The following is a 12,500-nucleotide window of genomic DNA, read 5'->3' on the forward strand; positions in this document are numbered from 1 at the left end:
CTGGCACATCTTAAGAGGATTTAATGAAGCATACTACGTCATCAGTAAACCTATAAAAAATTTCAGATACTTGAAATATGTGTATACATCATGTAAAGTAGCAAAGCTTTCTGCTTCATAAAGAAAGATTTAAGATGACTAAAGAAGCAACCTAGATATCCCTACTGATATCTGGACTTTTAATTATATAATTTCTTAGGACATCTTAAGAGTGACAGACTAATTTAGCTAACCCACTTCACCAGACACACCCACAATTTTTCTCTGCAAACTATCAATCAACTGCTGAAGACTCAAAATTAGAAAGTATGAGTATTTTTCCTATTGAGTTTGCCAAAGATTCAGCTAGCCTGTTGATAGACAATGGTTACATTATGGTTTTAATTCTGTTTTTCTTAAAATACAGCTTCTCATCACCAATTATTTAGCCACAAATCTTAAAAAGAACACCCAATTCCAATCCTCATTTTAATGGCCTAATTAACTGTTCATTCAGACTGATTGCCCTGCTCAGCAAATGCAAAATCCATTATGCTGCATGATTTTTATTTACACCAAAAGACTGACAACTGAAACAACCTCAGGTATGTGTATTTGCATGGACAATGGAAATGGTGCACTCTGTCAGGCTTCATTTTAACCTGACAATAGTAGCTAATATTATAGGTACATGGTGTGAACAGTTTCAGCGTAAATTATTTTCAGTGAAAGTATTGCATCAGTTTACCTCATACAAATGTGGAATTTCAATCCTCATTCTTTCTCTTACATATGCCCAACAAATAAGGCAACAAAACAGTGTCTAACTCAAGTCCCTCACATTTGGGGTTTTGTGGTAACCCAGGAAGGTCTATGACACATGACATGTGCACAGTTCTTTTATAGGCTTTTCAAGCAAAACAAGTACATTGCCAAATTGCTTCACCTACTGATCAGGCAACTTTAGGTTGCTTAAACCCCTTTACCATACTCTTGTTTCACAATGCTTTCATTCAAGTGCCACATGAATGAAAAAGGAAAACCCACTAAGGAACTACTACTACTACAGCAATCTCTTAAGAATCAAAAATCCCAAGGTAAGGCACTGAAAAAAACAGGGGGAAAACCCACAAAGTTGCTTTACACACTAAATGCAAACTAATTTAAAATGAAATTATTTTATCAATGCAGATTAATCTCTGACCAAATAAATCTGTAAAATTTAGAAAATAGATTTGCAACATTTCTCCAAAGAACATAAAGAACCCAAACAGTACTAATTTCTCTGGTGTCAAGGATTTTTATTTAATGCCATTTTACTCTTACTAGAGCTATCATCTTTGAGTCTTCCAAATCACTATTTCCAAACATATATTTTAATTTATCGGTGCAAGGTTATGGTCCTAGAATCTTTACAGCTAACATAATGCTAGTTTATAATCTAGTCCAGATTTTTAAAGCACTAGACTGAGACAGCATGTTCTTCATTAATTTATTCAAAAGTAATCATACTTCTTACATTTTAAATGGATAAAAATTTACCTGATTGAGTATTACAGGCTGTGCTGTTGCAGTAGTCTCTGGCCTGGATACAGGTTGAGCCACTACAGGAACTGTGTTATTTCTTGATACTGGCTGTGTTGTCACTGGAATGGTTACAGGTCTGCTAACAGGCTGTGCTATTCCAGAACTTGACCCAGGCATCTGCTGTGTCGATAAACATCCAGTAACTGGTCTCTGCAGTGTTAGTGAAGTTCCTGAAGCATTCACTGTTACAGTCAACGGCTGAACTGCCACCGAGCTGGTCACAGGTCTGGGCACAGTCTGAAAGACCGATGGAGCAGGCATGGCACTGGGGCTGGAGGCAGGCGTCACGTAATGCTGACTCTCAGACTTGAATGTAGTGACTGTACCTGTTGCAAAGGATTCCAAAGTTATCTCTATGTAATTTTGCAGTCAAATGTTTCATAAGTGTGGTGGATTTTTTTATTAATTACCATATTAGGACAATAAAGTACCTCTACTGGGTGCACCATTCTGTATCCCCCTTCGTGATGAGCTGAGGTTGACTCTGTTCAATATATCTGTCAAAAGTTACATTTATCTTAATTGCAAATAAATTAATAGCTTCATTGCTTTTGAAATTTAAAAGCTGCATTCATATACACTAGTTAAGCCAATTAGGATTTGGCTTATAAATTAAAATGTTATTTCTAAAACAAAAACCTGGCAACACCAAGTGTGATTTGTACAAATTAGGGTATGCTCCTCCACTCCTCTTTGGTTAAGCTAGTTCACTTGAGAATCTCAATGTTAATTTTCTTGGAGACAGGTTAACACACACATAAGAGTATAAACAACAACAACAAAAAACAGACATGGCACGAGCATTTCAATTTTCTGATTACAGTACATTCATTTACATCTCTTTTTCAAATATATGTTTCCCAAATACTAGAACTGCTCTCCATTAAAGGAAGCATTTTCTCTAAACCAGTAATGACTTAATTTGCTTCTGTATTAGCAAAATATAGCACTTACAAGCTGGATTCTAGACTTCATGATATCATCCATTTTTCAATGTGAAAGGAAAACAAACAGATCAGCAACCAATGGAGTCATATTAGAATTGCATTACAAGAGCACTGATTTTCTTACATATCCTACATGGTAGTCTGTGTCCAGAGTTCTAGCTCAGCAAGAGCACATGCAATTTCTTAAATTATGTTTACCCTCTAACTAATGCCACTGATATTCCTCAAACTTTTCTGTCTTTGTCTAGGATTTCTGACCATTTCAGGAAGTTACAAAAATATTCATTAAAACAAAATACTCTTCTACTCCCAGATTCTCAGTTCCATTAGTGCTGCTGACAAGTTGCTTGCTCTGACCTGTGAAAATATGCATATAAAATTAGATTGATTCTCCAATATATCACCCAAAAGGCTTGAAGTAACTTCTCAAACCAGGGTCAAATTACATCAGGTTCTCAAACAATAGATCTCAGAGTATCTACACATTGTGTTTAATAACCTTAAGGCCATTTCCACCAACAATGGCTCATTAGTATACACTTCTCCAGTTGAAAAATCTATCTAATAGCAGTACAGCTCCAGAAGATCACAGCTTTCAACCTGCCACCTGCATTTAGATGACACTAATAAAAAAAGCAGCTGCAACCAACAGATTTAAACAGGTTTGCATTATTTAAGATACGAAAAAATTTGGTCCTGTAACAGTAATACTATTTTTATTTCAACATAACAGTAACTACAAATAAGGATTGAATTATTTTGGTATTTAGCTGAATACATACATTTTGTCAGTGTAAACAAACCTATACCTCATACAGGAATTCCAGTGTGAAATTAAACTTAAGCAACGTCTATCTACAAAAGAACAGTTTTTCTAAAAGTTACGTCTCACAAAGCATAGTCAAGACATCTGATGTGCACACATTCTAAATTACAAAGGTAGATTTTATTGCTTTTAAAAAGAACATTTCAGGAAGTCAGTTAACTGAAATTATAAACTACATTTACATGACTTGACTGATTCATCACAGACTTGATGTGCACTTCCCCTCTTTCATCAAAGTGTTATTTGTTCCGTTTAGGTAAAACAGCACTGAAGCACAAGTGTGCTGACATGCAGAGTAACATTTTAAAACACTAACAAATTACAGGTTTGCATCATTATGAAGCAAGAAGCAAGAAAAATAAGCACTAACTGTAGGAAAAATGAGCAGTCACAGAAAAAGGTAAAGGGAACAAAGTGTGAACTACTTTTCATCCCAGCCAAAATAATCCTCCAGTACACCAGAAGGGACACTTGATACTACACAACTCTGACAGCAGGTCAAAGTTGAGGTTTAATTATTTCCTTCAAGTTTTCCATATAGTCTGTACAAAAACTAGTAATTGTACTGTCAGGAAGAGGTTAAGAAAATGCAATGCATTATAGAAACTACACCCTTCAGAAAAATTAAGACCTATACATGAGTTTTTATTTGTCATCAATTTTTCATCTGATCAGGTGCAAACTTAACAGTGATAAGCAAAGCTGAACTCATGGTATCTTGCCTATCACCAATAACAAACTGAAGCCTGACTACTGCCAGGTAGTACTACTTACAAGCCAGAGAAGAACTGAGGTCATTCTTCCATAGCTGTTTTTGATAGTGAAGTAGAAGATTATAAAGAGAAAAGTTGAGGAAAGGGAAGGAAAAAAGATAAAGTAACAAGTTACACCATAAATTACTTTACTTGTGTCAGGACCGAGTATGGACAGCACTAGAATAAAAACCAAACATTTTAAGTCTCTATCTTTTACCAAAGTTCTTGAAGTTCACAAAATTATACCAAAATTATAGTTTTCACCTGAATTATTTCTATCCTCTGGCTACAACAACTGCAATCAAACTTGGCATGTTTGTTGTTCCAACACATGCTAGTACCTTAATAGTTGCTCTGCACCATGACCTACTGCCAGTGACCAACAGCAATCCAGAGGTCTCTGGACCTTCCAGAAAACAGTACAGATATTTTTCAGACATTCTAGATGTTTGTAACTGCAGGAAATTTAGAGTTATTTTAAAATATTCTTCAAATTTTTCAGAGTACTCAGAGTATTTTTAAAATATTCACTCTTAAAAAATATTTTCTGGTGAGTACTTAAATATCAGATTCAGTATTCTTTTCATATTTAAAACTGGTTTTCCACTTTTTAACCTTGTGTAAGAAGCCTTAAACTTACTATCGTAGTGAGCAAAAATGTTAATAGATGCAAGATGAAAGTATTGTGAACTAAAATGTCTGAACAGCTAATAACAGCTCTGAAACCCATGCAGCAGTGTAACAGACAGCCTCATGTAACATTTTGTCCTGAGAATCTTCACTGCAAATTACACACCTCCAGAAAACTACAATGAAAATCTTGGATACAAGCATTGGCAGAGATGAGGCAGAAACTGTGAGGAGTAAACCTCACCAGACAAAGTCTTGTGCCAGGGACACCTTAGGTCAGAGCTCTTAAAAAGTGACTACAAGATGGATACACAAAAAAAAAGTTTAATGACTAAAGTTAATTAAAATAACAAAAAAAAAAGTTCTTCTTTACTTACCTACCAAAGCCAAGCATAGGACAAGCACGGAATCCTGACACATCTGTCATCACAACCACCTAACCTCACTCCCTGCGCTTAGGAGAAAACTAGGGAACTTCATAAAAAAAAGTCTATTTCACAAAGGATGGGTAAATTTATCAATAAAAATCTACTTTACAGACAGGCTTTCAGTATTTTCATATTAATCATTTTCCAGATTGCACTTTTATTATAGACACTTAAGACAGGTCCTGGTTTTGTCAGAATGATGTTCATCAACATATGAAATGAGGGGTGGAGGAAAAGAAATGACTGTAACAGGGAGACTTAAATTCATGCACATTCTTTTAGTAGGGAGACACTCACTCCAAAATATACAACTAAATATTACTGTACTGTAAGCAATTGCATGCATGATTTCAGCTTTGTGTATACTGGCTTTTAAACTCCACCACTAATGTTAAAACCTTCAAGTGTCCTTACTTGACCTCAGAGATTTAAGGTTAGAGGTAACCAGAGCTGTGCACAACCTGGGGTTTAAGACAGAATTTCTTAAGAATTCTGATTTTCAGTAAGACAGAGACATACAGCTTTAAGATTTGGACTATCTTAAGTTGTACTATTAAGAATGCCGTACTTTCAAACTAAATTTAATTTTCTATACCTTGAAAGACCTGTTTTAAACTATGGAAAAGTGTTGTCTTACATGTAGTAGCTGGCTTTGAGCTGGAGATTTCCCCAACAAAGATTGGCTCATCATCATCATCTTCATCATCCTCTTCCACTTCTCTCACTCTCTTTTGCCAGGGTTCTAGCTCCTCCTCTTCACATTCCATAAATAATTCTGCCATCTTGAGACTAGAAAGTAAAAAAAAACCAAAAACACACATACCAAAACATTCAGTACTTTCATTAAGTACTTCACTGTTCAATAAGGAATACTGCAGTCATCAATAATTCCCATAGAATGGTCTCCCTCCCTCCATGTTCTTCACAGATTGAATGTGATCTGATACAGGAGATCAAAGATACAAAGATTGATGCCACATCACCATTCTGACAATTACTTGCATGGTCATCTTTGCTATTAAAGAGAAAAGACCAAAGATATCCTCCACAGAATTTAAGCTATTTTTGTATAAAACACCAGTAACTATCAGATGAAGCCTCTGACACCATAGTGAAAGGTATCTTTTAAAAAATACTCCTATTCCAATCACAAGAAATGTGAAGGGCCACAAAGCACATGAGTTAGTGAAACATAGATCACAGCTTTGTTTTCTCTGCATCCGATAAAACTCAACACAAACAAAACAAAACCTCACCCACAAAACCCACAGCTTACCAAATTTTCTAAGATTTTGCCAGGGCTTCCCATATGGTCACATTTTCTCTAAACCCCAACAAAACCTATACAAAATTCCCAAAAACTCCACAAAACAACATCAACAACAACAAGCAAACCACTCACAAAAAACACTTCAAACAAAATACTCCACAACAGCAAAATCCCCAAGCAATGCCTACAATGCATTGTATACTGTTTCCATTATCAATTGATCTGATAAAAAACTTGCATAGATCTCATCAGATGGAGTCCCTCATACCTGCAGATGTTTTCTTGCAGTAAAAAAAAGTCATGTACAGAAGTAGTAATAAAAAATATGTACCTTTTGGAATTAACCAAATTTACATCAGCGTTTCTTATCATGATTGGTTTTATTTCTTTTTCAAATAAACAGAGATGGCAAATAAAGTTTTTTTTTTCTTTTAACATTCTTTAACATAATCTTGAAAGCATTTCTGAACAACAAAATAAATGAGAAACTCTGCTATTTCCTTACACAGAGTACCAATCATCTAGCAAGACTAGCAGAAATACTTAGTCTTTAACAGTTTATTGCAGGGGAGCAGACAATCATCCTCTACTTATAAGAGAAAGGGCTGGTATTAGCACATGTTAAGTCTTGAGATGAAATAAAGTAGCAAAGCTTAACTCCTCTGCTTCCTCAATCAGTTTAGGGTGCTGAAGTCAAACATGGTGCTACAAAAGAACAGGATAGTAAACTAAAGTCTTGTATGGAGTAAAGAGGAAGATTCTGAAGTGATTTCCACTTGACAGAGATGACATGGGCCACGTGCCAGGTCTTAGAAAGAGAATCAAGCCTAACTATAACTTTTTCTTCTCTGTAGGGCACTTTTCATTTAGAACACTTTTTAATAGCACCAAGGCAAAGTTTAATAAACTTTAAGGCAAAATAAATTGCTATTTAAGAGACTTCTTTTATAGAACAGACAACATAGATGAGCAGTGTTCTTATTTTAAGAACTTAGTTTTACTTGACCTCAGAGGGGAAAAAAGTAATAAATTATAAAATGTGCTCAGAGGATGCAATACAATTTATACTAACAACACAAAATAGGCACAAGCAATGATATGCCAGCAGAATCCTAAGAAGATACATGTGATAACCTCACCTACACTATACAGCAGCTGATTTTTTTCTTAAATACAGTTAAAATAAATTTGATAATATATACCTAGGCTTTTAGAAAGTGACACCAACTGGTGAAACCTCTTATGGATATTTTATTTTATTAATTGGGATATACACATTAAGATACTCTTAAAGGTGACTCAAAAGGCAGAGCATCTTTTAAAAGGCAAGTATCAGGATTCATTTCCCATCTTTTAACCTAATATTTAAATTCAATTATGTAATTTGAAGCCAAGCTCTCACTGACTTCTTTTTTCCTGGGAAGAAAGCTGACCTAATGAATTCCTGTCCTGCTCCTACACTTCTTCATCAGTTGTGCCAGCACAACTTAGAACAGAACTATGGTGTGAAGCAGGGCAGGTTAAAAATAACCCCGGCCTAGTAACAGTTTTATTGTCACAACTGAGAGGTCAAAAATCTGTAACCTGAACAATCAAAAATTGCAGTAAGGGGTAACGGATTGGATTAGAGGAGATGTGCAGGAACAGCTCCTGCAAGTGGTCTCCATTGCCAAAGAAAACATCTACATCCATTTTTAGAGTACAAACAGATTCCAAATTTTTAGCTTCTTTGACTACGTTAACACACAAAATGCATTCTAGGAATCCTGTTAGGAGTTGCCCTCAAAGACAAAATCAACAGTGAATACTTCCCCTACTCTGCTCAACTATTCTCCAGTGGTGATGCAGTGTAAGAAAAGTAAGCCTACCGATAATAGCCTTCATCTTTTTAATTTTTTAATACGTATAAGCATATATTCATGTTTATATACACATTTCCTGAAAGGTAGTCCATGGATCTGAGAGGTCAAAAACTCCACTGCAGTGCTGTGGACTCAAAGAAAGTGTTGAAAGTGTTGAAATCAGTATTGTAAGGTAAAGCATCAAAATCGTGAACAAGTTTTTTAAAAACATTTTTTAAATAACATTATAGGCTATATCAACATATTGCCTTAAAAAGCAACTGCCCATCTAAAACTAAGCATAGCCATGAAAGTTCATTAGGCAGGTGCAAATAACCAACAACCTACGAACCACAAGTCCCTGGAACACTATTATAGTTACTAGAAAGGGGATGAATTAAAAACCTGATACAGGACAGACTGAAAAATTAGAGCTCATTTCCCAAAACAGCAATAAGCTTCTGATGAAGAAACTGATTTAAAAGCACTATTTTAGCCATCTTTATCATGGCAGTTAGGTTTAAAAATACCTGACTTTATTAAAATCCAGTTGTCTTTATAACCTCTTTAAGTTAGGATTTAAAAGCACTCACATTGAAACAAAAAATTATATAACATTAGCAAATGTATCAAGACTAACAGCTGTAGTGAAAACAGCAGAATTATCTGTAGAAGAGCACGATAAGGATGGACAGAAATTTGCACTACAGAAAATCACTAGACTTTCTATACTATATAGATATCGTATATTATATATATAGATATAGTATATTACAGTATTATAATTGTGTATTATAAGCATATATTATAGTATAGAAAATCACTAAATTTTCTATACTATAACATACTATAGTAGATGCAGCCACAATAAGACTTAAGAGTTATTGAAAATCCAGTTATCACTTCAAATGGGAATTTGACTGTTCCACTCTTAAGCTCAAGTGAGCATTCCAATAATCAAAACTTCCTTGGATTGCCTTAAAATCAAATAACTAATGAAATTAGTAGTGAGCTTAGAACGAGGACATCTACATTAGCCAGAAATTTTTCAGACTAGCCTTGTCACCTTTCCATAATAGAATCACAAAATATTCTGAATTGGAAGGGTCCCATAAAGATCACAGCGTCCAACTCTTAGTCCTGCATGCGATATCCCAAATAACCCCACCACCTGCCTGAGAGCATTGAGAAAACTATTCTGGAACTGTAGGTTTGGTGCTGTAACCACTTCCCTGAGAAGCCTATTCCAGTGCCCAACCACTCTCTAGGTGAAGAATCTTTTCCCAATATCTAACCTAAATCTTTCCTGACGCAACTTCAAACCATACCCTCGGGTCTTGTCACTGGTAACCACAGACATCAGTATCCGCCCTCCTCTTCCCTTCATGAGGTCTGCCACGTGGGCTCCCCTCAGTCTCCTCTTCTGTAGGCTGAACACACCAAGTCACCTCAGCCACTCCTCGTATGGCTATCATCTGTTACTCAAATAATTTGTTCCCCCACTTCAATGCCCAAGAGAAGTTATCTTACGTACTACACGGATCATACGATGGACTGCACGTCGCATTTCTCAGATAACGTCCCATACAGGCACATAACTTTGCACCATTAATTGAAGGGTGTGCAATCCACAACTCCATCAGGACTGGGAACAACTAGGTTTTAATTGAGGGCTGCATTTGTTTAGTAGCAAAGAAACAATGACCAAGCTGAAACTGCACCTAAAAATTGTAAAAAAACCAAAGAGTAAACCAATTTCCCTCAAACACAAACCTCAGCAGCCAATGCTACCCTCTGCGCCATGAGAAGGCACAAGCTCCGCCTTGGGAAGGGCAATATCGGCGGTGCCAGCCCGCCAGAAGCTCACGCCGCCGAGCCGCCGTGGTGCCAGGCCGCGGGAGCAGCTGAGTCCCGAGGGCGGCCGAACAGCAGCCGCTGCAGCCCGACCGCCCCGCGTCCCGCCCCTCACGCCGGGTGACCGCCGGCACTGGGCTCGGGCTGCAGGCTCCGGTTCGGGTGAGGCCCGCACGGCAGAACAGCGGCCGGCGGGGAGGAGGCCGAACCGAGCCGCGCCGCCAGTACCGCTCTTGCTGTTAACGCCCGGGGCCCCCCACGCGGCCAACGGCGGGCGGAGCGAGCCCTACCCGGGCCGCCCTCGAGGGCAGAACCGTCCGGTGCCAGCGGGGTGCGCGGGCGGTTCACGGGAGCCCTCGCAACGCGGGGGCCCCGCTCGGGGACGCCAGGCCGCGCTCCGACCTAAGATGGCGCCGGTGTTGCCGGCGACAATCCCCCCGCGCCCGTCCCCGCCGAGCGCCGCTCTCGCCGCCCGGGGAGCGCGGCAGGGCGGCCCGGGGGCATGGAGCGGGCTGACCTTACCGTGCTGCGCGTCCGCAGGGGCCGCGGTGGGGCCGCCGCTCCCTGCCACAGGGGCCGGCGGGGGATGGGGCAGCGCCGACTGAGGCGCCTCGCTCACCTCACCGGGGCGCGGCGCCACCTCAGCGCCGCCGCCACCGCCGCCGGGGGGAACGCGGGCGAGAGGCGGGGGCGGCCGCGGCCCCGCGCGCTGCCTGACGGGAGCCGCGGGTCGGACACATCGCGGTGCCCGCGATCGGGGCGGGGCCAGGCCGGGGCGGGGCTGGCGCCATGTGCTAGGCCTCACACCCCGGGACGGCACCGCCGCCATGTGTTGGGCCTCGCAGCCTGGATTGCTATCGCCGCCCTGTGCCGAACCTCACAGCCCCGGTACCAGGAACTGCTGCTGGTTTTGGGCTTCCTGACCCGGCACTGCGCCGCTGCCGTGGGCCAGGCCTCGTGCCCAGCGGCCCCAGCCCAGCCTTGCGCTGCCCACCCACTGCCTTGGTGAGGGCACACAGGGCCACTGCCACGCTATTAGGGAAGTCAGCCAGTATCAACACAGGCTGGGGACTGAACAGATTGAGAGCAGCCCTGCCAAAAAGGACATAGAAGTTCTGGTGTATTCAAGGCTTAATATGAGTTATCAATGTGCGCTTAAAGCCCAGAAAGCCAAACATGTGGCCTGGGCCACATCCAAAGCAGCATGGGCAGCATAGGAGGGAGGAGATTCTGCCCCTCCACTTTGGTGAGGCTCCACCTCGAGTACTGCGTCTATTTCTGGGGTCCCAGCACAGGAAGGACATGGACCTGTAGGACCAAGTCCAGAGAAGGCCACCAGATTGATCAGAGGTACAGAGACTTCTCCTATGAGGAAAGGCTTGAGAGATTGGGAATTGTTCAGCCTGGAAAAGACAAGATTTGAGAGTAACCTAATTGCAGCCTTTCAGTACCTGAAGGGAACTTACGGGTAAGATGGGGAAAATTATTTACCACAGTCATGCAGTGAGAGGGCAAGGGGGAATGGATTCAAATTGAAAGAGAGTAGGTTTGGATTAGAGAGTTGGTTTGGATTGGATATTAGGGAAAAAATTCTTTAGTGTGAAGGTGGTGAAGCTCTGGAACAGGTTGCCCAGGGAAATTGTGGCTGTCCTATCTCTGAACATGTTCAAGGACAGGTTGGATGGGGCTCTGAGAAACTTGGTCTCACTTTGTATGTACCTGCTCACAGCAGGAGGTTTGGAACTAGATGATCTTGAAGATCTCTTCCAATCCAAACCATTCTAAAATTGTATGCTCCACTACCTAGGAACCACTCTGGCTGTCACATTTGCACCACTTGAGCTCGGACCGAAGGCCCTGCGCAGGTGCACCTCTCGCACAGACCAGATTTCCTTGTCAACTTGGCCACAGGTTTTATATAGCAATGTCTTAGACGTCCCAATCCTTAAAATCATTTAATCCTGGTGTAGTAACTAAATCATAAAACAGAAGCTCGAGCAGGGTACCTCTCAGGAGAGACCCCTGGGTTTTTATACCCTCACAGTCTAAGGGCACGAAAGTCTGGAGTCGTTGGCTCTGCCACGGCTGTGTGTGTCCCTCACCTGGCCCGGCCGCAGGTCCCCGGGCCCTTTAGTTGTGCAAAGGATCGACAGTTCATGGCTTCTTGCTGGAGCTCTGCTGCCCGCTCGAACTGCAGCTGTCCCCGGAGCTGCCAGCACTGAATGGGCTCCTCAAAAACGCGTCCCGGTCCCGGGCGGGCCCCAGGGTCCAGCACGGTTCCCCTCAGCGGGACCCCGCACCTTGCTGAGCCAGCGGTGCCGCCGCAGGCCTTTCCCTGCAGAGCAGCCGAGCGCCAGCACCAGGAACTCCCCACAGCCCAGTG

The 12,500-nt window shown here is 41.0% G+C and overlaps 2 protein-coding genes across 8 annotated transcripts in view; one reads left to right on the forward strand and one right to left on the reverse strand.

The window, feature by feature from the left end:
* Positions 1–1,457: 1,457 nt before the first annotated feature.
* On the reverse strand, positions 1,458–10,832 carry LOC147645402 (zinc finger protein 280D-like). Of its 4 annotated transcripts, none has more exons than XM_086874655.1 (4): positions 10,640–10,832; positions 5,790–5,941; positions 1,998–2,063; positions 1,458–1,892 (listed from the first exon to the last, which is right to left on the reverse strand). In XM_086874655.1, exons 2-4 carry the CDS (start codon positions 5,932–5,934, stop codon positions 1,495–1,497), a joined length of 609 nt encoding a protein of 202 aa, XP_086730781.1. In that variant the 5' UTR covers positions 5,935–5,941; positions 10,640–10,832; the 3' UTR covers positions 1,458–1,494. The 4 variants fall into 4 exon arrangements, with proteins under 4 accessions (XP_086730781.1, XP_086730780.1, XP_086730782.1 ...); XM_086874654.1 differs by lacking the exon at positions 10,640–10,832 and adding an exon at positions 10,037–10,501; XM_086874656.1 differs by lacking the exon at positions 10,640–10,832 and adding an exon at positions 9,798–10,337.
* Positions 10,826–12,500, forward strand: part of LOC147645403 (uncharacterized) — a 13,625-nt gene continuing 11,950 nt past the window's right edge. For 2 of the 4 annotated variants that reach the window (XR_015282377.1, XR_015282378.1), the window contains exon 1: positions 10,836–11,467. Coding sequence is in view for 2 of the 4 variants with exons in the window: in XM_086874659.1 (XP_086730785.1) it covers positions 11,322–11,467 (146 nt within the window). In the remaining 2 variants the exon portion in view is untranslated. Of the gene's footprint in view, positions 11,586–12,500 lie in introns of all 4 variants that reach the window. The other 2 variants (XM_086874659.1, XM_086874658.1) reach the window with 2 other exon arrangements.

This window comes from Cyanistes caeruleus, unplaced genomic scaffold (assembly GCF_971803275.1).
Source record: "Cyanistes caeruleus unplaced genomic scaffold, bCyaCae1.hap1.1 HAP1_SCAFFOLD_377, whole genome shotgun sequence".
Taxonomy (NCBI): Eukaryota; Metazoa; Chordata; class Aves; order Passeriformes; family Paridae; genus Cyanistes; species Cyanistes caeruleus.